Genomic DNA, 25,216 nt, shown 5'->3' on the forward strand with positions numbered 1-25,216 from the left:
TGCGGGTGCAAACTTAGCTCCACCAAACGCTCCCCTGGGCCTCCTTGGGGGCCAGGAGCTGGGGCTGGAGATGGGGACACCACCTTGAACAAGGCCCAGGCCTCGGTTCTGGGGGGCTAATTATTACAATGTGGTCTTTGATCCTACAGGGAAATGTGGGGCTCAGGAAGCATTTTTTGGAGAAGAAGGCATCTGGGTGCTTTTACTTATTTATTTACCTACTTATTTATTTTAAAGATTTTACTTATGCATTTGACAGAGAGAGAGAGCACAAGCAAGGGGAACTGCCGGCAGAGGGAGAAGGAGAAGCAGGCTCCCCTCTGAGCAGGGAGCCAGATGAGGGGCTGGATCCCAGGACTCTGGGATCATGACCTGAGCCGAAGGCAGATGCTTAACCGATTGAACCACCCAGATGCCCCTCTCCAGCTCATTTTCTACAGAGGAAACATAGTCTTGGAGGATATGTTGTGCATGGTGAGGCCTTTCTCCTGTTTAAGGGCTGGAGCAGGGTGGGTGGGGGGATGGTGGGAAGGGGGGGCTGGGCCTGGGCAGAACTGTGTGGGAGGCTGGGGGGAGCCTGGAGCTCTGGGAAGCTCTCGGGGCCCGAGGTGGTGGGCACACTGGGAAGACTGCAGAGGGGCTCGGTCTGCTATTCCAGGCAGGGACAGGAGACCAGATGGAACGTGGGTGTCACGTTTAGCAGATGGGGCTGTCATGGCAGATCCAGGGCAGGGGTGGAATGAGAGCAGTTCCGTGTCCACCCCCTCTGAAGACGCTCCTCCGGCCATCAGTCCTTGTCCCCTCACCTCCGCAACGATATCCACCGGGCCCTCAGCAGGTGTTCAGCCCTCTGAGTCCATTCAGGCTGCTGTAACAGAATCCCGGAGACCGGGTGGCTTATAAATAACAGAGAGTTATTGCTCACAGTTCTGGAGGCTGGAAGTCCAAGATTAAGGCACCAGCAGATTTGGTGTCTGGCGGGGTCCGCTTGCCTCCCTCCTGATTCATAGACACCACCTTCTCGATGTGTCCTCATGTTCTGGAAGGGGTGAGAGCACTCCCAGGTCTTTTTTATAAGGGCATTAATCCCATTCATGGGGGCTCCACTCTCATCACCTAATCACCTCCCAAAGGCCCCGCCTCCAAACACCACCACACTGGGAATGAGATGGTAACATATGAATTTTGGGGGGACACAAAAATTCAGTCCATAGCAATGGTCAACATTGGCAAGTGTATGGGTGACTCCTCATCACAGTAATTGTGTTCCTGAGACACAGGCTCAGGGTGAAGTCAGCTCCTGTAGGACACACAGAGGGCGACGGAGGTGGGGGTGGGTCTGAAAGCTCCCCCCTCTAATGACTTGGTCTGTCTGGTGACCAGCCCCATCCTGAAGCTACCTACGGGGCCCACTCTAAGTCATCTCATTAACATAAACTCAGGTGTGATCTAAAGGGGCTCCTTATGGGGGCGCCTGGCTGGCTCAGTCAGTGGAGCATGTGATTCTTGGTCTCAGGATTGTGAGTTTGAGCGCCACGTTGGGTGTAGAGGTGACTTAAAAATAAAATCTTTTTAAAAAGGGAGGGGCCCTTATAAATGATAGAAGACACTCCTATGACTTAGGAAATTCCAAGGGTTTTAGGAGCTCTGTACCTGGAACTTGGGACAAAGACCAAATACATTTATTTACGTCTTTTTTAAAGATTTTATTTATTTATTTGTCAGAGAGAGAGAGAGAGCGAGCACAAGCAGGGGGAGTGGCAGGCAGAGGGAGAAGCAGGCTCCTCACCAAGGAAGGAACCTGATGTGGGACTTGATTCCAGGACCCTGGGATCATGACCTGAGCCGAAGACAGATGTTTAACCAACTGAGCCACCCAGGAGTCCCCAAATGTATTTCTTATTAAACCACAGGGACCTTATTTGGAAATAGGATCTTTGCAGATGTAATTAAGGTAAGGACAGAGATGAGATGATACTGGATGCGGGGGGCAGTGATAAATTCAGTGGAAGTGTCCTCATAAGAGACAGAAGAGGACACACAGAGACACAGGGCCAGGGCCAGGTGAAGACAGAGGCAGAGATTGTGGTGACACAGCCACGAGCCAAGGAACGCCGAAGGATTGCCAGCAACCACCAGAAGCTAGATGAAAGCTGTGGACAGATTCTCCTTCAGAGGCTTTATCTGGGAGCCAGCTCTGTCAGTACCCTGATTGCAGAACTTCTTGCCTCCTGAGTTGTAAGACAATAAATTTCTGTTGTTTTAAGCCATTCAGTCTGGTAACTTGTTACGTCGGTCCTAGGAGAGCAATATTGCTACTATTTCCTTAAATTTTTTCAAGCCGTCTGTTTTCCTTTTGCTTTTTATTAGTTATATGTTTTATCACTCTAAGCTCCGGTCTCTGTGAGATACCTGGTTCGCTGTGTTGGTGAGGCTTTTCAAATGCGCAGCCTCCTGGCCGAGTGTCTTGTCCGTGTCCTTCTCATTCTGGTTGCTTTCCTAAAATCAGGCCTTCATCTCAGTGCTGTGCAGAGTTCCTGAGCAGCCAGTAGTTCCCGTATTGGGGTGCTCTGGTTGGCGCCCACACATGGATCTGGCTTTCCCACAAGTCTTCGAGCCAAGCACTGTCACCCATCCACACCCTGCCAGTCCTTTGACGGCAGCTGCAGGGGGTCAGATGTGCCACCCCCAAACCTGCCACTTTAGCAAAAGGATTATTTTGAGCTGAAGGCAAGTGAGATGCAGAAGAGGTCTCTGTCCCCCCCCCCCACTTTTTTTTTTTTTAAAGATTTTATTTATTTATTTGAAAGAGAGACAGAGAGGGCACGAGTGGGGGTGGACAGCAGAGGGAGAGGGACAAGCAGACTCGGGGCTCGATCCCCGGACCCTGGGACCATGACCCGAGCCGAAGGCAGGCGCTTAAGGACTCAGCCACCCAGGTGCCCCCGTCCTCCCCTTTTCTACCTAAAAGCAGGGCATACATTTCCTTTTAAGAAGGTGACATAAATTTCCCTTTTTGAAGGTGTTCCGTTTTCTCCTATATCAGGAAGAGAAGAGTGAGTCATCACTGAAGACGGAGAGGCACCAAGATGAGTCTGTATCATCAACAGACATTATGAAAAGAACCCTTATCTTCCATTCGTTTCCACCAGACATTTCCTGGTCATTTTTCCACGATTTATCATCCCTGGAAGCCCAAACCCCCTTTTCTTTGTTAAAATGGTATATAAATCCCTGGGTCTAATCACTTCTTTGAAGTTCCCTGCCTTTCTATGCATGTAGACATTAGTAAAAATTGTGTGCCTTTTCCCCCCTATTAATCTGTTGTGCATTAGTTTAATTCACAGGCCCCAGTCACAGAATCTAAGAGGGTAGAGGAAATGTTTTGCCTCCTGACACAGTGGTACATCCCCATTTCACAGACAGAACATTGAGGCTGAGAGAGATAGCGACTGGAGGCTGTGGATTACAGGGAAGCAGTTCCCTGAAGCCCTGAGGACACATGTGTCATAAACCTGGGTCTCTCAGACTATTTATCTCAGGAAGGGAGCTGCCCAGGGCATTTGCATGGCAGGCCTGGTGTCCAGAGTCTCCACTTCCTTGCCCTTTCCTCAGCCTTCCAGATGTTGTGGCTAAGGCCAGGGATGTGAGGAAGGGTTGTGAGACCAGGGCTTAAGGCAAGCCACCCCCTGCCTTTTCCTCTCCTGATTCCCTCACTCTGAGTCTCCTGGGCAGTTTACACCTGCTGCAGCCTAAAGGTGTGGGTGGTGGAGGCCTGGGGTCCAGCTTCCTGGCACTCAGCCACAGGTTTGGCCTTTGGGTCTAGGGGTTGTAGGGGGCTCTGACAATGGGCCTTGTTCCCTCATGGACAGATGGCTGTGGCTTCCCTGGCTCCAGATGGGCCCACGTGCTCCTGAATAGCTTCAGCACCATGAAAGGTGGACCTCTGCCAGAGGCCAGCCCTGCCTTGGTCAGGCAGCTGGTCTAGATGTCTGCGGGGCTTGTGATTGGCTAAACTGCCTGGGTAGGAAGTCAAAACCCTCTATTTAGCTTTTTGCTGGACTGGTCACTTCCTAGATGTCATGATTATAGAAGGAGCTCTGCCGCCTTGCCATTTGGAGTCTCTCAGCCTTCTTTGCCCAAGGTAAGTTCAAGGGTTGGGGTCTGGAGCAAGACCTGTCAAACTTTCTGCTTTGGTGCTGGGGTAATAATGTCAGTGGTGGATAATTGCTCACTCTGGGACAGGTGAGGTTCTGAGAACAGCAGTTCTCAAAGGGGTCCAGGCCCCTGGGGGCTGTTGAGATCATTCCAGGAAGTCTATAAGGCCAACTATTTTTATCATACTATTAAGATGTCCTGTGCCTTTAATACTTTCATTCTCTCCCATGTGTGTGGTCGAGCTTCCAGAAGGTATCGGATATTGCAGCAAGGTGAATGCAGAAGCAGATGTGAGAATCTAGCTGTCTTCTGTAAGCTGACATGAATGAGATACAAAAATGTAAAACAAAGTCTCTCTTTTCCTGGATTTTTTTTTCTTGAAAATGTGGTTATTTTTCATTAAAAATATTACTATTAGGTTTATTGTATTTTATTTTTTTTTACTATTAGTAGGTTTATTATTGATTGTGATTTAAAAACTATGTAGTTTAAGAAATTCTCAGTTTTAATTCCTAAATGGTAAATATCAGTAAATATAGCCCACATAAGTAGATGTGCTTTGGGGTTCTCAATAATTTTTTTAAGAATGTAAAGGGGGGGGGTGCCTGGGTGGCTCAGTTGGTTAAGCATCAGACTCTTGATTTCAGTTCATGTCATGATCTCAGAGTTGTGGGCCCCAGCCCCGTGACGGGCTTCAAGCTCAGCGTGGAGTCAGTTCGCTTGCCCTCTCCCTCTGCTCTCTCTCTCTCAAATAAATAAATAAAATCTTTAAAAAAAGAAAAAGAATGTAAAGAGGTGCTGACACCAGAAAGTTTGGGAACCACTGATGTAGGACAAGGGCCCAATCTGGCCCACTGCCTGTGTTTACAAATAAAGTTTTATTGGAACACAGCCACATTCACTTGTTAACATGTTACTTTTGGCTGCTTTCCTGGTACAAGGGCAGAGGTGAAGAGTTGCAACAGAGACTGTCTGGGTCACAAAGCTGAAACTATTACTCTCTGATCCTTTAAGGCAAAGTTTGCTGGCAGCTGATGTAGAATAATGCATTTAATTTTCATAAATAGTGTTATTATTATTATTTCTATTTTACAGATGGAAGAACAGAGGCACAGAGAGGTTAAGTCACTTTCCTAAGGTCACACAGCCAGTGAGGCTGGAGCTGAGTTGGCAATGGTTCTAGGGAGGATGGTGGTGCCAAGCTCCTCAGGGTCCAATGACTGACCCAAAAGTTGGGGTGTGGTAGATGTCTGTGGTTAGTCTCCCGCTGCCTGGCCTCTGATTTTCCTTCTTCAGCTACCCTGATGTTCCCTGAGGACCATCCCCCTCTCTGCGTCTATAGATTTTGTGGAATTCTCTGAAGCCCTTTCTAGGGAGAACCAGGGGCTGCTCTTTCAGACCAAAGAAAGGCCTCTTAGCTCAACTTGAAGAAGGGGTTATAACTGGTCTTTTGCTCACTTGAATCAACACAGCCCGCTGACCTCCTGATCTCACTGTCTACAGTTTTGTAGCTCTTGCCCATATTCACGGAAGCATTCACAGAATAGGCAGGGAGGTGAGGCCCTGGGGACAGGCGGCAGGGTGGGAGACTTCTACCGTGTTCAACTGTGGGGCCAGCTTCCTTACGTCTGGAGTGGGAGTGTGCAGGCAGGTGCAGGGTGGGTTGGAAGGGGGAGGGAGGGAAGGCTGTCAGTCCCTTTTGTAAGAACCCCACCTCCACCTGTACCCTGCATCTTGAGCTGGCCCTGACCATCCCCTGCCTTCCATGGGTGGGCTGCTCTGACCTTTGACGTCTAGGACTCCCCACTGCCAGGGTGTTTCCAATAGGAGTTCTGCTAATGTTTGGGGCCTCACAGGTGCTCCCTGGGGTCCCACTGGCCCAGTCGAGCAGGATGGTCATGCAGGATGGTTGATCTTCCAGAATGGTGAACCTGCTTGGCAGGCAGATGGTGGGAGACCTTGGGTGCCTGAGGGTGGAGGCATGGGGTGGCAGTGGGGGACACTGCTCTGCCTTCCAGCCAGGACAGCTGGCAAGGACCTGGGCAACATCTTTGGCCTTGGCTTTCCTGGGCTTGTTAAGGTAGCCAGGATTTCTAGAGCTCTTGCGCTAAGTGAGGTGAGGAACAGAGCTGGTCTGCCTTGTTCTTTGCTGACTCTGGAGCAACACCCAGGCATCACAAAGATTGGATGATTGGAGACTCCCAGCTTCCTTGGCTACTTTCAAACACTTTCAAAGGGCCTCCTTCCACTATTCCGCCAAAGAGACCCTGGGAGCATTTTGCAGAGGGATAAAGACCAGTCTAATCAAAAGCCCTTTGATTCAACTTTTTTATTTTTTTTCTTTTTGAATGTCATGCAGTAATTCACAGTCCCAAGCCCACAGTTTTCAAACAAGGTAGGAAAAAGGAAAAAAGAAGCAAAGGAAATCGGTGGTGGTGGTGGTTTTTTTTTTTCTTTTGTTATTTCAAGCAGGACCAAATGTCAGAAAAAATGCTTCTTTTCTCAATCATTAATTTTTTTGTCCTTTTTAAAATTGTTTTTTTTTTTAATTGATTTCTGCAGGCAGTAATAGTAGGGTTTGGTATAACCAGCAAGCACTCCTGTGTGTGTCTGAGAACGTGTGTGGGGTATGAGTGTCTGGTGGAGGTCTGTGTGGGACGCTGGGTTTCGGCTTCACTTCCGGCTTCTCTGCCACACACGGGCCACCAGCTCGCGTTCATCAGGGAAAGGAAAGATTCGATTGAGATGATAAAACTCATCAATAGAAGCGATTGTTTTTCTCCCCGTTTTTCTTTTAAAAATGTTTTTTTTTTTTTTAATTTCCATTTTCCCCAAGGTTCTCCAAAAATGGCTGAGTTAATTCGAATCCCTTGGCTGTGTGGTTTGTCTGCCCCCCGAGGGCCCCCGTGGTGGTGGGGGGTAGGGTCGGGGTTGGGTGGGGTGCGCATCACTGCCCAGGAGCGGCTTTTCCGGCCGAGGGTCTTTGCGGGACACCCTGGCAGTGTCCGGGTCCTGGGGACTCCCTCCAGAGTCCGGGGTCGTCCGGCAGGTCCTCTCCTGGGCCCTCCCGGGCCTCCCCCGTGTGCTGGGCAGGTGGCAGCGAGGTGGCCCCGCGGCCTGGGCGCGGCTCCTCCCCGTGGGGCGTGTGCGTGGGGTGCGTGGGGGGGCCGGGCGGGCGCGGGTGCCACCTCGCCCGGGCTTAGCACCAGTCGTCGTCGTCGGTCTCGCTGTAGGCTTCGTGCAGGCCTTTCCGGGAGCCTGGCCCGCGGGGCCTGGCCAGTCCGTGGGCCAGGTAGTAGCCGTTGGGGAGTCGCCGGCCGTGCCGGGAAGGCGAAGCGCAGGCCGGGCCCGGGGCCCGGGGAGTCCTGGGCGAGCACGCGTGTCGCGCAGGGGGTGGCGCGTCGTAAGCCGCGGCCCGGGGCTCCTCCCCGCCACCGCCGCCCGGGCCGTCGGCCTCGTCATAGTCGGAGCCCCGGTAGTAACCGTGGTGCCGGGGCCCCGGGGGCCCCTCGGACGCGTGCGCGCCGGACGCCGGCCACCGCGCCCCGCCGTGGCGACACGCCCTGGGGGACTCGCTCCGGGCCGGGCCCGGGACCCGCCGCTCCATCGCGGGCGAGCGGCTGCTGCCGTGGCCGCCCACGGGCGGCCGCTCCCCGGCCAGAGGCTCGGCCGCGGGGCCCGGGTACCTCCGCGGGCCGCTGGGGGCCGCCCGGCCCGGCCGCGCCGCCGGCTGCTGCTGCTGCTGCTGCTGCTGCTGCTGCTGCTGCGGGGGCCCCGAGCCGCCGGCCTTACGGATCACGGGGGAATAGGACACGTGTGGCCGGGGGGTGGAGGGGGTCTGGGGGAGCTGGCGGCGCCCCCGCCGCGGAGTGCTGGTACCAGATGTTGAGGGGGCTGGGCTTCCACTTACGGAACTACTGCCCTACACGAAAATTGAAACAAAGGAAATCAAAAAAAAAGATACAACAAAATCAACCAGAAGGAGACGGAGGAGACACAGAGGACGGGAGGGAGAGAGGGAGGGGGCAAAGGAAAACCAAAGGGGACAGGGGAGGGGGGGGGGGGGGAGGAGGGGTTGGAGGGGGAGGAGGAGTGAGAGACAAGGAGGGAGGGTAAATCGAAAACCAACACAACAAAGTGAAAAGAGAAATGAGAAATGGAGTTTTGTAAGTTTCGGGGTTAAATAGCAGAAGTTTCAAAAATTACTCACAGGCGTCCAGAGGACAGAAATCATAATCGAAACAAAAACGGAAGCTGGGTTAAAGGAAAGCAAAAGGCAGCAGGCAGCCAGCGGGGGGCATGAGCCGTAAGGACCGCGCTGGCCAGAAACTCAAACGTGATCCACAACCAAAGAGGAAGCAGCTGCGGGGGAGGGGGCGGCAGGCGGGCAGGGGGGCTGGGGGGGGCAGAGTGGGGAGCCAGAGTGGCTGGGGGCAGTGCCTACTCCTGCCCGGCTCCCTCCGGGGGCTTGGGGACCCCAATGGTGGGCAGAGGCAGAGGTCACAGTGGGGAGGGAGGACCCTACCTAGCGTGGCTATCTTGTGTGCTCCCCCCAACCCCCCCCCCCCCGCCCCCCCCCGCACCGGTCTCCCGGGGGCTCGGGTTAGGGGCACCCGGTGCCACACCCACCTGCCTGTGCGCCATGTGTTCTCGGCCCTCGCTGGGCGAGCGGGACCAGCGCTGGTCCCGGGCCCGGGCCCGGCCGTGGTCAGGCCGCTCCTGGGCATAGCGCTCCTTGTCGGAGGGTGGGGGGTGGTGGTGGTGGTGGTGGTGATGGTGCTGCCGATGCTTCCGGTCCTTGGGCCGGCCCCGCTCCTGGTCTCGCTCCTTAGATGGCAGGTCCCCGGACTGGGTGGTCATGCTCAGGTCTGTCCCCAAGCCTGGGCCGAGTGGTTGGGGTCAAACAGATGGCCGTGAAGAAGGGATGGGTGGGATGTGCGCCCAGGAGGCCACCCAGGGGGTCTGTAGGCTCTAGAGAGGGGCCCCTTCCCCTGGACCATGGAGGTCTAGCAGCAGCTGGCCTAGCTCGGGGCCCCTTGCTCCTGTCCCCTGAGAGTCCTGTTCCTCATCCAGGCCTCTCTTTCCTTTCTCCCTCAATGTTTGCCCAGCTCTGCCTTATCCCCCCCCCCATCTCCTGGGTCCCACGGGGCAGCCCACCTGTGTCCACGTCTGTGTAGCGGCCCAGGGAGCGCTCAGAGGCTCGGTGGCCGCGGTCCCGGCGCCGCTGATGGTGCCGCTGGTTCTCCTCGGGCGGCACTCTCTCCAGGGAGTAGTCGTCCAGGCGCCGGGCCTTGGGGCCCAGCACGGAGGCTGAGCGCTTCATGGGGCTGGTGTCTGAGATGGTCTGGGGGGGTGGACAGGCCAGCGGGCCAGGGTCAGTGGCCCACACCAAGTGGTCCTGGTCTGTCCTGCCCCATCAGCCCTCAGTGACCGGGTGTGACCATCTGGGGCAGAGTCTGAGTGAGCCATGGGGCTCCGTTTCTGATCCACCAGGGTCCCAGGACGTCTCTGCCTCCTCCCAGGCTGGGCCCAGGTTCTGGCCAGAGGGCCCTATCCGATCCCCACCCCCAACCCTGCTGCTTCTCAGGACCACCCCTGGGAGGTACCACCCAGCCCTGGGCTTCCAGCCAGGGACAGGCAGGTGAGCTGAAGGGGACAGCTTTCCCCATCCAGAGTGCCACGTGGGGACACAGGGCAGTAGGGCCCTGCGCTCACTCCTGCCTACTCTCCTCCTACAGCGGAGGTCAGGCCTCCTATGTGCTTGGGGCGCCCAGCATCCCAGCTCACTGTCCTTCTTCGGCCTAGCTGGGACCGGGCTTTCCTGGTCACCCAAGTCTGACTCCTATACCAGCCCTTGACGGGTTGCCCTGGCATCTGAGACCCTGGGGGGATCCGCTCCTCTTGGCCTGCAGCCTGGGAGCCTGCACGAGCTGCGCGCCCCAGGGTCAGACCCCAGAGAGGGGCCTGGGGTTCTCTGCTGCCAGAAGAGGAGAGGAGAAAGACCACACTCAGCGCTGGACTGGCCGAAGGGCCAGTGGCCCTGCAGTTTTAAGGGACATAGGGCTTCGGCACCAGAGGGTCAGGGGTGGGTGAGGGGAACGAGCCTCTGAAAAAGAGTGGGCCAGGCGGTGCAGCAGATCAGGCTTCTTAGAAGGATGGCACCTCCTGGCTCTGAGGGGGGGGCTTTGGGGAGAAGATGGGGGGAGTGGGGGGCAGCCCACTCCCCCCTGGCAGGGCACACAGAGGACACAACACACAAGGATGGGGCTTCATGGGGGAGGGGGGTGCAGTCTGCAAAGAAAGGGTGGGGTCCAAGGGGTGGAGAGATGACAGGACTCCCACGAGGGGGGGTGGGCGGGAAGAGGGGGCCGGAGCCCAGCTGGGAGGCGGGCGGCGCGGTACATACACTGAGGTTATTCCCACGTGGCCGGCCCCTTCTCCTCTGTCACAGCCCCACGGGATGGTGCACACAGAAAAACAGAAAGAAGAAAATAAATATAAAAGCCAAGAGGGAGAGTGAGAGGTGGTACATGGAGATGCCATGGGGAGCAGAACCTGGGCAGTGGAGGGGGGGAGCAAGGGAGGCAGGGAAAGAGGCTAAAGTCCCTGGTGCGTAGGTGACCCCAGGCCCGGCTGGCCAGCCTCCCAAGGGCACAGAGGAGACAGACAGGAGACACCACAGACAGACAGATGGCAGAGGCACGAGACCGACAGATGGAGTGGCGTGGCCACAGGCCCCTGGCCCTGGGCTCTGCCTCATGCAATGCGCCCCAGCCCTGGCTCCGGCTGACACTCAAAGCTTGGGAAGGGGGTGGCCATCAGCCAGCTTGTCTGGACCCTCTCTTGGGGCCCAACAACTCCGTCCTGGGGGTGGACGGGGGGATGGCGCTGGCAGCCACATGCAGCTAGGTGCCCCCCAACCCAAGTTCTCCGCAGCCAGAGGCCAGGTCCCTGAGCCACCGTGGCCCAGCCAGGCACAGCACAGCCTTCACCCCCCGTGCAGACGCCCCAGCACAGCACACGGGAAGCCCGCCCCAGCCAGACATGCCACCCTGCCTCTCAGGCTGGGCGGGCAGCCAGCCATGCTTCTGGCTTCTGGTCCCTCTGTCCCTGCGAGCCCGGGGCAGTGGGATCACGCGCCCCGCCCCCCACTAACCAAGTGGGCGCTGCAGCTCAGCCACACACAGGCACACACCTCTGTCCCTCCCCAGTGGCCCCCACAAAGACCAGACGGGAAATACAAACCCCAGCTGCCCCCAGGTCCACCCCAGACTCTGCTACCAGGTCCTAGGACCTGCCAAATTCCCGATAGCAGAACTGTGTGCATGCGTGTGCGTTCGTGTATGCAGAGTATGAGCACATACGTCCATGTGGTGCGTGTGTGTGTGCGTGTGCATGCATGCCTGTGTGTGTGTTCTTGATTGCAGCTCACCGGGCCCTGACACATCACCTCCCCCCCACACCCCCACATGTCCTCCACATCTTCTTGCCTTGGCACCTTCAAACCGGGTAGATGGAGAGCACTTGGCAGGGACGACTGTATTCTGCCCCAGGGGAGCCCCTGCCCCTCTCTGCCCGCCATCAGGGAGGAGGTAAGAGGTCCAGGCCTTCCTGGCACTCCAATGTGGGCCTGCCCCCCGCTGCTGAGGGTGCAGGTGGCCCCACCCCAGCAGGGGTCTCAGAGGAAAGAGATGCCCTGGGCTGCGTGTTGGAGCCCAGGGGCCCGAGTCCAGCCCCAGGGGGTGGCTGAAAGCCCTCACCTGGTTCTCCGCGGGGAGGCGGGGCATGGAGGCAGCCCGGGCCTGGCCTTCCGTGGGGAGGTAGTGCTCACTGTCCGAGTAGCCATCTCGGCCCATCTCTCGCAACTCCACAGACTGTGGGGGCAGAGGGCAGGGCCAGGTGAGTCCTGCGGCCTGTTGGGCCCCAGGGGTGGCCTGGTGTGTGTGCAGCTGTGGCTGTGGGGCCCACATCCTTCCCTCCTGTACTGCTTGCGCCCGGGAGCTGGGAGGCGGTGGTGGTCGGGTGGGGGGGGGCACAGAGGCACCTGGGAGTTGGGCGGGCTGTTGGGCATGTCGGTGGGAGGTCCCCGCTCTGGGCTCCATGTTCCTGTCTTCTGGAACATCTCCTGGGCTCGCTGGGTCACCCAGGACGGGCTCTCCTTGATACCACTTTCATGAGCCATCCTGTGTTGTGGGACAGAGGGCAGGGTGGCCGTGGGCGCTCCGGGGGCGTCCGCACCGGGGAATGGTGCCCCCTGCCCTTCCATCCCCACCTCCTGGCCAGAGCCACACTCACAGGCCTCCACCTGGGTCCAGCTGGGAGGAGGGGAGGGCGTTCTGGCCGGGCCCCCCCTCCTGTGTTGGAGACGGGGGCTCCATGCGCTGGAACATGAGTGGTGTCCGGTTCTGGAGAGGCAGAGAGCAATGTGTGGGCATGGGGTAGAGAGGCACAGGGAGTAGGTTGGGGAGGGTGTTCAAGGCTCAGGGTCTGGCCAAAGCTGCAGCTGAGAGGCGGGAGGTTGTGCAGAGGACGCTCAACAACCCCCCCCGCCCCTTCTGCCCCCCAGCCCAAGTCATTCTCGACACCGCCGACACACACACAGACACACACGCGCGCGCGCTCTCACACTCAGGTCCGGTCCATCAGCCAGTCCACTAGACTCCTCCTTGCAAGTCCATGCAGAATAGGATCACTTCTCACCCAGGTCTGGCCCCACAGCCTCACCTGGACCAGGCGATTCGCCTCCTCCCAGGTCTCCCTGCTCCAGCCCTTACCTGCCATGGCCACCAGAGGGCGCCAGCGATCACCTGAGTGTGGTCACTTCCCTCCTCTAAGAGGAGCCGCCCCGGTTCCCGTCTGACCCAGAGCAAAAGTCAAAATTCTCCCCAGGGTCCCCAAGGCTCTACACAGTCTGCCCTGTTACCTCCCACCCTCGTCTCCATTCTTTTTTTTGAACCCACCACCCTGAGCTCAAGACCTGAGCTGAGATCGTGAGTCAGGCGCTTTCCCGACTGAGCCGCCCAGGCGCCCCCTTCCCACCACTCCTGCTCACTGTGTTCCACCATATTGGCCCTATCGCTCGCTGTTCTCCACACTCAAAGTCCTGCCACAGGGCCTCTGCGCTGGCTGTTCCCTCCGCCTGGAGTGCTCTTCCCTCAGATATCTACATGGCTCACTCCCTCTTCTTTTCTTTCAGGTCTCTGCTCCACATCACCTCCTCAGGGAGGCCTCCCTGATCACCTGCTTGAAACTGCATCCATCTCCCCCAGCACTCCTTCTCATGGCATTTACTGTTTCGTCATTTAAGTGTTCGTCATTTATTATGGTTGGCATTTCCCCAACTGCAATGTCCGCTCCGCAGGGATGCTGGTCTGTTTTGCTCACAGCTGCACCTCAGGGCTGAGAACAGCGCCTGCCACATAGTAGGTGCCCAATAAGTGTTGACTGAACAGATGAATTCATCCAGGCTGCCTCCTCAGCGCGGCCCTGCTTTCCGGTGACCTGTCCTGGGTCCTGGCCACACCCCGCTGCTCTGGTTTGTCACTGTGGGGCCCGCAGGGCGAAGGGCACCGGAGAGGAGGGCGCCAGGGCCCAGGGCCGTACCTGCTCCTCACGCAGGGCCTGCAGCTTCTTGGCCTTGCTCTGTCGGTAGTACTCCATAATCATCATGGCCGCGTAGATCTTGCCCACGGTCAGGTCTGTGGCTGGGGGCACAGGGCAAGCTCCCCGTGGGCGGGGGCCCTGTATGCACCAGCCTCTGCCCTGCACCCGCCCCCTCTCCCCCTGTCCCCTCCCATCCTGGCGGGGCAGAGCCCAGGGCCCCGCTAGGCACGGTTCTTACACTTGTGAGGGGTGACCAGCAGGTCCAGTGTCTTCTGGGACAGGTTGGGCCAGATGGCCATCATCTCTTTCCTCAGCTCTGCATCCATCTGCTGTTTGTCGGCTCCGCCTGCAACGTGGGCACAGAGAGGCCCTGACTGCCTGCTTGGGTGCCGGCCTCCAGGGCAGATGCAAAGCCAGCAGCTCCTGCCAACTCAGGCCCTGGAGTCCTGCTTCCCATGGGTTACCAGTTCCCTGTGGGGCTGTCCCAGAAGAGGAATGACCATGTGGGCTCTGGTCCGTGTCAGGGCCAGGGCCAGGGCCAGGGCCATGGAGTGGCTGCGGGGTGGGGTGGGGGGAACATCAGCATCAGTAGGAGCTAGATGGCACAGGTCCCAACCTGCGCAGCTCAGGTATTAGTCTACCACTGTGTGCCTCAGTTTTCCCATCTACAGAATGGGACGACAGCAGGACCCACCTTACTGAATGTTTTGAAGATCAAAGCAGTTAATATGTGTGTAGCCTTAGGACAGTGTCTGCCATAGGATTACACAACAGCAGGCTAGGGGTTTGAGGTGGGGCCCGGGGTGAGCCTCGGAGAGGCCGGGCTGTCCCAGAGCAGTTCTGACAGGGGAGGTTTCTCCCTCAACCAATTCTCCCCTCCCATGGACGTGACCTCTAGCCACTGCTGATCCTTGGTCCCTCACCCTGGCCACGGTGGTCATTAAGGCTCTTTGCCAGCGATTCCTGGTCCCTCATGCCTGACTGCATGGGAGCCTGACTCTTCCTGCCCCTGTGCTTGGCCAGAGGCCATGTGACGAGTTCTTGCCAATGAAGTGTGAGCACACTGAGCCGCCACTTCGGGGCCAGGGCGTTTAGTGGCCAGTGAGGGACACTCCTGCGTTCTTTTTCCAAAACTCTGTCACGGTGGCTGGTGAACAGAGGCCCCTGCCAACCCAGGAAGGACACAGAACAGGAGAGGGAAGCAAATCTTAGTGGGTTGGAGACCTCGGGGCTGTTTGTTGCAGGAGTATGTTCTCCTCCATCTTCACCGCTACACCAACTGGGCCCCCATTTCTACTTCTGTTTCAGACCCTCTAACTCTGGGCACAGGGGCACCTTTCCAAACTTTTACCAGCAGGTATGGAGGGACAGAGCTAGAATAAGGGCCAGAAGGCCCCCTGTTGGGCCAAATATTAACCCTGTAGTTGCTGGACTGTGGTGGTGGTGGTGGGGTCCAGGAGAGCGGCTACCAGCCAGCAGAGAAGTGTTTCAGTGTTTTAGCAGCCATCCCCTGGGGCCTGCCAGCTGAGTAGCTGCTCCTAGCTTCCACACCCCCAACATCCTGCCTTGCCTCCACTCCCTGTGGACCTCTCCTGGCCCAGCGTCTGCCCTCCCCGCGCTTCCATTTCCCTGGGCCACCCCTGACCACCTTGGCGCCCCTGCGCAGCTTCTCAGCAGATGTGGGTCAAAGCACAGACGTCTGCCAGGCACTCTCTGGAGCTTTCGCTCATCTTCACCCATGTGACTCTGGACACACATGTTTTTATTTTGGGAAAGATCCTCCAGAAGGGCTTTTTTGCTAGTGCACAGGTAAAGCTCAGAACCCGTTCTGGAGTGAGAGTGTCGAGGCCACGCGGGACCGACCTGCCTGGACTAGCACAGGTGCCTCTGCTCAGGGCTCCGTGTCCGCCCCCGCCCCGCCTCCACCACCAGAGGGCGCTGGTGGCCGTTCGAGTCAATCCTGCGCTTCCCTGCTCCGAGCCCTCGGCGCTCTGCTGTTCCCCCGGCTCTTGTGATTGCCCAAGTCCTCACCCTGACCCCACAGTTCCTCTACTTCCTCCCTTGCTCACTCTGTTCCAGACACACCGAGCTCGCTGTTCCTCAAATACGCCAGGCATGGTCCTGCCTCAGGGCCTTTGCTCAGGCTATTTCCTTTGCCAGGATCGTTCTTTCTACGAACGTCCACGTGGCTCCCTTCCTCACCTCCTTCAGGTCCCTGCCCAAACCCAAACGCGTCTTCTAGCTGGCCTCGCTCCCTGAAACAGCCCTCCCCCATCCTCTTGGATGCCCTTCTCCGGCTTTATTTTCTCTTCTTCCTACAAATCACCTCATGATGTTGTTCCCCATCTAACCCACTAGAGGGCGAACTCCCCACCGCTGGTGATGCAGGGGGCTGTGGTCCCTTGGGCCAAGCTGCATGGGGGTGGGGCTGATTCGTGGGTCAGGACTCAGGTTGGGAGTTCAGGACTATCATGAGAGAGCCTTGGGAAAATCCCCTGTGTGTTGTTAAACTCTTAAGATCCTTGACGCTAACCTATAGTTTTTCTTTCCTTATGGGAAGCTGCTGGAATTAATAGCTCTGTCCAATGGCCGCTGTAGCTAAGTGAGGTGCCCGAGGGCTGTGTGGCTCCTTCTCAGAGACCCAGGAAGGGAAAAAAGAGAACATGACATTTCCTATTAAAAGTCACTTTCTCCTTCCAGCTTATATGTTTCCTGTCCCTCGTGGGAAGGAAAGGTACACACCTGTCATCAAGGACTGAATTGTGTCCCCCCCCCAAATTCCTGTTGGAGCCCTAAGCCCCAGTGTTACTGCATTTGCAGGTAGGGCCTCTAAGGAGGTAATTAAAGTTACATGAGGTCATAAGGGTGGTCCCTGATCCCAGAGGCCTGGTGTCCCTATAAGAGAGAGGCACCAGGCCATGTGAGGACACAGCAAGAAGGTGACGACCTACAAGCCGAGGAGAAGGCCTCACCAGGAACCAACCCCACTGACACCTTGATCTTCGACTTCCAGCCTCCAGAACCGTGAGAAAATAAATTGTTTAAGCCGCCCCATCTCTGGTATTTTGTTACGACAGCCTGAGCAGACTGCTGCGCCCATTCTTGGCATGCGAGTTAGGTAAGGGAGTCTGGGCAGGGTTTCTCAGCCTAGTTAGCACCGTGGACACTTGGGGAGGGGTCATTCTTGGTTTGGGGGTCGCCCCATGCACTGTAGGGTGGCGAGCAGCCTCCCTGGCCTCCACATTCTAGGTACCAGCGGCACCTCCTTCCCCAAGTCCTGACAACCAAACCATCCCCAGACACTGACAAGTGTCCCCTGGGGGACAGAACTGTCCCTTGATGGAGAACCACCACCTCTGACTGTTTTCTGCTTCAATGCACTGGGGAGTCTCCCATTCGGGACTGTCATTCACATTTAAACAAAGGGAGAACCCTGTGGGGATTTCAAGGTGGCCTCCTGCTGGGGTCCTGGGGCTCCCTCCAGGCTGAAGTTCAGGTTTATTCCTCCTCCAGGTACAGAGTTATTAACACCTGGGGGTTGCGGGGGGCAGGACCAGGAGGTCCTCCAGGATGCAGGCAACAGTCATCCACAAACCAGTTGTGTCCCAGGGTTTATCGTCCCGGGGTCCTCCCCTCCCGCCTCCCATTCCGCATGACGCTGGGCTCAGAGTCTGTCCCTGCAGGACATTTGGCAGCATCCCTGGCCTCTACACCCCAGATGCCACTGGCACAGATGTGACAACCTCCTAGATGGGACAACCAAAAAACGTCTCCAGACTGCTGATGTCCCCTGGGGGCAGGACTGCCCCCTGCTGACCTAGGGTTTGCCCCTCCCCCCCACCTGAATTCCCACCCCCCACCCCCCAGCTCCATCTTTTCCACTGCATGCCTCACCTTCCAACATGTTACATACCCCACGTATTTATCATGCTTATTGTTTGTTGCCTGTTTGCCTGAGCCCCATGTGTCTTTCAGGGCTGTGTTCCACATACCAACGACAGGGCTGGGCACACAGCAGGTGCTCAATGTAAGTTCTCATTCAGTGAGCCACGGCCAACATGGCCAGCAGTTTTGGGTGGATAACAACATGCCAGGAGGTCACCCTCTCTGGTGCATGCGGGGCAAAGCCGTTTAGCTCCCACGAGGCCCATTCGAGAACCTTCCAGGATCTGGCAGATCCCACCTGCAGAAAGAGTCTGGTCTTTGTGGGGGGTTAAAGGGCAGGAGAGTGGCCTTTTGGCTGGTCAGCCATGTGGAGCTCTGAATGAAGCTCCGGGCTGGCCCTGGGTGGGGTTGGCCCGGACTGTGGCCCATTCTAAGACAATGGCAGAGGCATTCCTGTTTTGGGAAGCTGAGGTCCCCCCACAGCCAGTGGCATGTCAGGGCTGAGGACCATGCGGGCACGGGGGATGCCAGGCAGGCGCAGAGATGTCTGGTACTCGTTGGCTCTGGGTTTATCTCTTCTCCACGCACTCCCCGCCCCACTGGTCCGGGCTGGTAGCACACGGTGGCTCCGTGTTTCTACAGCTCTTGTGTGCTCTCCGCGGAAGCCTGAGTGGGTTTGGATCTGCTAATTGGGTTTCTGTCTGTTCAGGCGGGTGGTTGGCTCTGCCCCCAATGCCCGGCCAGGGGGAGCAGGAGGGCAGGGGGGCAATGAAGGGACACAGACTGAGTCCCTTGGAGGGAGAATTCAGGGGTTCAGACATGACATCCAGGAAAAAGAGAAACATGAAGAGAGAAGGATTTTCCCCAAAGATGAGACTCTCCTGGGTGTGGAGAACAGAGGGGTGGGGAGGAGGGAGAGACAGACAGAGGAGGGAGAGGGACAGACAGCGGGGACACAGAGGTGAGCAGAGGGACCTGCCCTCTCTCTCCCAAGTATCTAGCTAAGAATGGCCTCCCAGTTTTTGGAGGATCTGAATGACTGGGGTTAATCCATTCTCCCATGCTGCCCCCTGCCTGCTGGAAGGGAGCTCAGTATGTTTAGAGGTCAATTGAGCAGTTGGACAAAAAAAAGTGTTATACTTTCAGCCCGCCTGAGACTCAAGTCAGCTAAAAAGGCTGTGATTGTCATCACCGTTGTAACTGTTGTTGTCCCCAAGCACTCAGTGGACCTTCCTTAACCCCAGAGACTGGCTCAACTGTTCCCCGTGGAGCTCTGGGAGGGCCTGGTGCCCTCGCCAAGGTCAGGACGAGGAGAGGTCCCTGGCTCAGAGACGCCGGGGGCATGACCCTCCGGGAACTGAGTAGTGTCTGGAGTATGAGTGACAATAGCAACAGCCAAACTCAGGCACATCCCCAGAGGCCTTTGAAATCCTCACGTGGGGAATCTGGGGGGTGTCGTGGAGACTGGCCTGACTGGGGTCCCACAGAAGGTAAAGGACAAGTCAGCATTCCGAGAAAGGACTGCTCCCTGACTGGCTCCTGGGAAGTCACCTCTAAGTCCTTAGAGTGTCCTGCATGATGAAAGTGTCTTGGTTTCTCTGAGGGCCTTGGGCACACTAGATAATTTACCCCAACAATGGGATTTATGGTGGGGGCCTTGGGCAGTGTGACCCACCGTCAGTGTGACCTCTGGAGGGGCCAGAGTCTGAGTAACTAAGGTCCGCCAGGCCTCCACGGCCAACCCCCAATGCACACTCTGGTCACCAAAGCGTGGGTGGGCTTCCATGGTTGGCCACACTTCATCTGGGCTGTCACACCCTGTTGCTGGGGGCATCCGTGCTGCCCACGTGACTCACCTGGGAGGGGACACCTGGAAGTCTGCGCCTGGTCTCCCCTGGGCCCTGACCCCTGTGCCTCTGCTTTGCAGATTTTAACCGGTATCCTTCTGTTGTAATAAACTGTAACTGTGAGTCCAATAGGGCCTCTCAGTTCTGAGTCTTTCTAGGGAATCACTGAATCTGAGTCTTGGGTTCCCTCAGGACCCCTGAACAAGTCCCTAGAGGGAAACAGCAGCTGGATCACAAAGGCATCACAGACCAAGAGCGGGTGCACTGTTAGACCCATTTTATAGGTACGGGAAGCATGGCAGGCAGAATTCTAAAGCTGCCCCTGCCTCTTGCCACCCCTCCCCCGCAGGATTCTGGTTTTTCGATCAAATGCTAGTCTAGGGACTGCCGGGAAAGGCCTTTGCAAATGTAATTAAAGTCCCACATCAGCTGTAAGATACAGGGCTTATCTGGGTGGGCCTGACCTAATCAGGTGAGCCCTTGCAAAGCTGAGTGTTTTCTCCAGCTCGAGGCAGGAGAGGTCAGACAGTTTTGGAGTACAAAAAAGATGAGATGCATCCCTGGGAGCTAAGTGCAACCTCTGGCTGAACGCCAGCAATGAAGCAGGCCCTCAGTCCTACACCCACAAGTGACTGAATTCTGCCTGCACCTGAGTGAGCCTGAAAGTACATTTTCCCCCAGAGCTTCCAGAGAAGAGCCCAGCCTGGTGAACAGCTTGATTTCGGCCTTGTGGGATCCTGGAGAGCCCAGCTGAGCTTGCCTAGACTTCTGACAGACTGGACTGAGAGCTACTAAGTGGGTGTTTTAAGCTGTTACATTTGTGGTCATTTGTTACATGGCCTAGCTAGCTAAGACGTGGACTGAGGCTCGGAGAGCGTGCGATCACCTGCCCAGGTTTACAGCGAGGACAGGGCAGGGCAGGTGGGCAACATGAGCCCACAGAACATAACTCTCTCACTTGATTATAAGAAATCTGCTGCCTGCCCTTCTGCTTCCTCCCCTCCCTGGGCTGGAACCTGGACCAGCTTTGACTACAATGATGAAGAAACAGTCTTGGGAGCGCAGAGCCACAAACAGCCAGAACCTGGGCCCGGATTTCTGCCGTGCGCGGAGCTGCCTGGCAGGCCTGAGCCACTTACCTCTGACTTACTGCACGAGGAAAAATTCCCAGGCTGTGCCGGACAAGGGCCTGATCCGCGCCCCCCAACTTCTGTTCTCCCCTGAGCCATATCTCAGCTCTTTCTGATTCTCTCTTGCTATTGTAGGGGGCTGCTTCTGCTCTCTGAACCTTCACCTGCCCGTTTCCTGGCTATGTCTGTCCTCAACCTACTCCCCTCTGCCAGGCACTGTCCCAGTGGAAGCTGTTGACTTCCCTCCTGGGAAACCTTCCACCTCCCCAGCAATTTCTGGCCTTGCCTCCTCCTTGCCCTCTTCCCCTCGGGACCCTGGAAGGAATGCGGGTCCCTGAAGTTCTGTCTTCCTTCCTCTTGACCTCCCGGTGGCTTCAGCTGGTGGAGCCCTGGCCTCTCTCTTTAGCCACCCCCCACCCTCATTTCCAGCCCAGTGCTGGACGATGCACTCAGCCTTCTGTCAGCCTCGTGCCCTCCGGCGACCCGCGTGCACCTCTCTCTCTGCCCTGCTGTCCCATCAGCTGCCAAGTCACATTGGGTCGATTGTCAGGCCTCCAAACCCCATTCCAGGTGGTGGTGGGGGCTGATCCCTCCTCCAGAGCTGCCTGTCACAAAATCCACGGTCACTCTTAGTCTTTGTCTTCCTTGGCTGCTGGGCGGTGCCTGACATGCTGGAGACACCCTCCAGAAGCCCACACCACCCTGGCCTTCACTCACCTCCCTGGTCGCCCCTTCTCTGTCGCCTCTGACCCTGCAGTGGCCCCGGGCTGTTTTGGGGGGGGTCTCCCAGCTCACACTCATCTCCTTGGAGAGCTTGTCCGTCTCCTGTCAGCGTCTGATGCCTCCTGACTTTTCACCTTCAGCCCAGACAGGAAAACTCATTCCCTCGCCTCCTTCAGAACCTTCCTGGGGAGGCATCCCCCACTGGACGTAGAAGCTGGAGAGTCCCCTGCCTACTGTGTCTCCAGGCCGCCAACACTGACCTCCTGCCCTTCCTTCGCCCCGAACCTACTCCTCCCACCTTTCCCTTGTCTCCGGCAACAACAGCTCTGTCCTTGTGGTTAGGCCTCAACCCCTGGGGGTGGCCTTGACTCCTCTCTTTCCTTCACCCCCTCCATCAGCCATTGGCTGGGTCAGCTCCCAAGAAATATCTAGAACCTGAACACTCCATATCCGGAGTCTAGGCAGCAGTCTTGCGTTCCCCTGGATTATGTCAGTGGCCTCCACTGTGACCTCCTCCCAGGCCATTCTGCCCTGTGGCCAGAGGGAGCCTGTTCAAACGTGAGTCCGGTCAGGCACCCCCTCGCTCAGAGGGTGAGTCCGTTCAACACAGCGGTGGATGGCCTCATACCTCAGGGCCTTTGTACTTGCTGGTCTCTCTGCCTGGAGCACTTTCTCCCCAGGGGTCCACGTGACTCCTTCAGACCCTCCCTGGGGAAGCCCCTCCCACTGCAAGCAGAAGCCCGCGCACCCTGATGTGGAGAGCAGTGCCCGGCGCACAGGAAGCATGCGCGGGATGTTTGCCGAGTGACTGGGTGGCTGGGAGGAAGATCAGGACCCGGCAGCCGTGCCTCTGGTTTCTGGTGGCAAGTGGGATCCCTGGCTGCCCACGGCTCTCCCCTCCCAGGCCCCAATTCCATCCCATCCTACCTCTCTGTTCCTGCCCCTGCCCTTACCTTTGGCGATCTTGATGTCCAGGGCTGTGCGGATCAGGGCCATGAGGGTAGAATTGAAGTGGACGGTGTTGTCATCGGCCACGGGCAGATCCATGCGAAGGAGCCTCTACAGAAAACCCAAGGCGGGGGCAGTCATTGCCAGGCACCCCCTCCTGGTCCCCCGTGCGCCAGACCCACACTACCCAGGGAGCCCCAGGAAGAACTCTGAAGGCGGTGGCTAAGGTGCCCCCCACTCACAGGTTACCTGTCCCCTGCACTCTGTTTACCGATTTCCCTTGGTGGCCTGCGAGGAGAGCTCTGGGGCTCTCCTGGGCCACCAGCCCCTGCCCTCCCCTCTCCCGCACGCTGGACCCCCAGATTTCCCAGGTTGGCCCAGACCCTTCCTTGCCCCACCCCAGAGTTCTTCTGGACGGCTCCGTGCCATTCTGACCCCAAAGAAGCAGAGCGCAAGGCGGATCGCAGCAGATCATGCAGCAGCCAGGCACAGGGGTCCACGGCCACGGCCGCCGGGGGGGCCGCCGGCTCCCACCTCCACCCGCGGCTCGGCCCAGACCAGACCAGATGGGCACAGACCACATCATTCCTCTGAGAAGCAGGAGGCAGGCGGCCCCCCCTCATGGGGCGGCCCCTCGCGGACATGCAGCGAGGCCGTGACACACAGAACAGACAGGGGGACAGGGGCGCGCATGCAGACGGAATCTCGAGACTCATTCATAGCTCCGTGGAAAGTGTTTCTCAGGGGCATGTCCAGATCTTGGCTCTGTGCGATGGCAGGGGGCAAGGGTGAGGGGGCATTCCCGTGGCCCAGGGAAGAAAAGACTCCCCATGTCCCAAGCAGGGGCTCTGCACCCCCATGCTTGGTGATGTAGGAGAGGATGCTGGACTGGTGGGCACCAGCCCAGGCTGAGGTGGCATGGAGATGGGGGTTGAGGGTGAGTTAGGCGCTCACTAGGGGATTCAGACACACGTCAGCAGGAAACACAGAGCTGGAGATGGGGAGAGGGATGGCAAACCCAGAACAGAACACAAGAGAGGGATTGGGGCAGGGCGGGGAGGGAGGTGGCAGGCAGAGAAACACACCCAGACTGGGCTGCTGTGCACAGCTGTGCAGGTTGTGCACTGCACAAAGGGTTCACCGTCTTAGAAATCATGGATTTGTATATTTAAACAACTTTCCAGCTGATAACAAAGAAGTTTCTTGTTTTTGCCAGATGGGTGGATTACAACATTTTTCCAACAGAGAAAATGTTCTGTGGAAGGGGTGTCCTCTTCAAATTTGCACAAAGGTGCCTTATGGACCCTTGGTGGCCCTGCACAGAGACCAGGAATGGAAGGGGGGGTCACGCTCTCTCTCTCTCACGCACACATGCACGCAGACAGGCAGAGACCAAGAGAAGGTACAGAAGGAAAGCGAGAGGAAGGACAGGTGCTAGGAGAGGCTTGTCAGAGATGCTGGTGGAACGGCCTCTTCCCAGTCTTGACCGGGAAGGAGGAAGAGGAGGAATGAGGTTGCAGGGCGACTGATACTCGAGGCAGGAAGGAACGGCATTAACAGAAGGGGAGGGAGGACTCTCACAGACACAGGGTGGGGGCCAAGCTGGATGGGAGAACAGGATGATGGGGCAATTTTCTGGTAGAGGGGGCGGCAATTTTAAAGGTCATCCCTGATCTTCTCGTGGATGAGCTGGAGGGAACAGAGCATCTGTCTTTGGGTGCCAAGGGAGATTCCGGGACAGGGGTCTGGAGGGGTGGCCCAGCCCAGCCGCCTAGCGGCAGGACCCCTGCTCCTTCAGCCAGCATGCACCGTCCCCCGGTCGGCCATGGTGCCTGCCCGCCCCAGGCCCCCGCCAAGGCAGCGTGCATGGCCTGCATCAGGGTGCCACGGTCCAGGGGTCCAGCTGCGGCCTGCCTGCCCACTCTGGAACAATGGAGAGGCATGTTGGGGTGTCTGGGGGAGAATGGGTGGCATAGGGGTGGGGGCTTGGAAGCAACTTTGGGGGAGAGGGAGAGGGGGAGGGAGGAGAGGCTCTGGGTAATCCTTGGGAGGTCTCGAATCCCCTAAGGCCCTAGGTCAGAGATCAGCTTCAGGTGTATGTGGGAGGGCCACTGGACCTGGGGGCACAAGATACAAAAGATGGGGGGCAGGGCCTCGCCTTTTTGGGGTCAAAGCCCACCCCCCCCAGCCACGAGGTACCTGCCCCGGTCTGGGCCTGGGCGTGGGGGCCGCTCTGGGTGGGCAGAAAGGAGGCGAGGTGGCATTTCCCCTGAAGCATGTTTATGTCCAATTTGGTTCCGAGGGGACTGGGGGCTCCCCTCCCCCTCCCCCCGGCATGTTGGCCATAATGGAGTCTCAAAACACCAAGACACACTCATCAGAAAAGACGGACACAGTGTGCTGCTTAGAGTCAAGGGACGGTTATGATCCATTTACTCCAGGAGGAAAGGGAAAAAAAGAAAAAGAAAAAGAGAAAAAAAAAAAAAAAGAAGAAGAAGAAGAGTAACTCCGGAAAAAGAGACTTGGCTGGTTGTTCCTGGTCAGCGCTGAAAAATCCCCAGTGCCCGACGCCGGTGGTCGGCAAGGGTAGACTACCTTGTAAGCCACTCTGGCCGGACACTTCTTCCCCAGACCCAGGGGCGGAGACATGTGTCTCAGCATCTGATACATGTCCGGGTAAGGCATGCGGCCCCTGGCAGCACCGAAAACAAAACAGGGTGGGAACGGAGAACCAAAGGAAGGAGTCGGTGGAGGAAGAGGGAGAAACGGAAGAAAAAAAAAAAAAACAAAAAACCAAAACCAAAACCAAACCAAAAAAAAAAAAAACCACAAAAAACAAAAAATAAAAAACCAACCAAACCAAAAAAACCACACGGGCATGCGGCCCCTGGCAGCACCGAAAACAAAACAGGGTGGGAACGG

The 25,216-nt window shown here is 57.3% G+C and overlaps 1 protein-coding gene and 2 long non-coding RNA genes across 8 annotated transcripts in view; 1 reads left to right on the forward strand and 2 right to left on the reverse strand.

Moving 5' to 3' along the window:
• Positions 1 to 262: 262 nt before the first annotated feature.
• LOC141371636 (uncharacterized) lies at positions 263 to 4,575 on the forward strand. Its single transcript, XR_012376729.1, has 2 exons — positions 263 to 474; positions 3,023 to 4,575. It is a non-coding gene; the product is annotated as an uncharacterized lncRNA (long non-coding RNA).
• On the reverse strand, positions 1,732 to 3,994 carry LOC112816694 (uncharacterized). The gene is made up of 3 exons (XR_003206204.2): positions 3,847 to 3,994; positions 2,413 to 2,499; positions 1,732 to 2,231 (listed from the first exon to the last, which is right to left on the reverse strand). It is a non-coding gene; the product is annotated as an uncharacterized lncRNA (long non-coding RNA).
• A 1,897-nt stretch (positions 4,576 to 6,472) lies between the features above and the next one.
• The window catches only part of CACNA1A (calcium voltage-gated channel subunit alpha1 A), a 211,941-nt gene continuing 193,197 nt past the window's right edge, over positions 6,473 to 25,216 (reverse strand). For 2 of the 6 annotated variants that reach the window (XM_025863270.2, XM_073887697.1), the window contains 11 exons: positions 24,890 to 24,986; positions 22,300 to 22,405; positions 14,000 to 14,107; positions 13,762 to 13,862; positions 12,454 to 12,563; positions 12,203 to 12,341; positions 11,919 to 12,032; positions 10,565 to 10,600; positions 9,316 to 9,502; positions 8,788 to 9,038; positions 6,473 to 8,080 (listed from right to left, as the gene is read on the reverse strand). In XM_025863270.2, coding sequence (XP_025719055.1) covers positions 7,358 to 8,080; positions 8,788 to 9,038; positions 9,316 to 9,502; positions 10,565 to 10,600; positions 11,919 to 12,032; positions 12,203 to 12,341; positions 12,454 to 12,563; positions 13,762 to 13,862; positions 14,000 to 14,107; positions 22,300 to 22,405; positions 24,890 to 24,986 — 1,972 coding nt within the window. In that variant the 3' untranslated portion in view covers positions 6,473 to 7,357. The remainder of the gene's footprint in view (positions 8,081 to 8,787; positions 9,039 to 9,315; positions 9,503 to 10,564; positions 10,601 to 11,918; positions 12,033 to 12,202; positions 12,342 to 12,453; positions 12,564 to 13,761; positions 13,863 to 13,999; positions 14,108 to 22,299; positions 22,406 to 24,889; positions 24,987 to 25,216) is intronic. The other 4 variants (XM_073887694.1, XM_025863269.2, XM_073887696.1 and 1 more) reach the window with 3 other exon arrangements.

This window comes from Callorhinus ursinus, unplaced genomic scaffold (genome assembly GCF_003265705.2).
Source record: "Callorhinus ursinus isolate GAN/ISIS: 27379988/994484 unplaced genomic scaffold, GSC_fseal_2.0 scaffold82, whole genome shotgun sequence".
Taxonomy (NCBI): domain Eukaryota; kingdom Metazoa; phylum Chordata; class Mammalia; order Carnivora; family Otariidae; genus Callorhinus; species Callorhinus ursinus.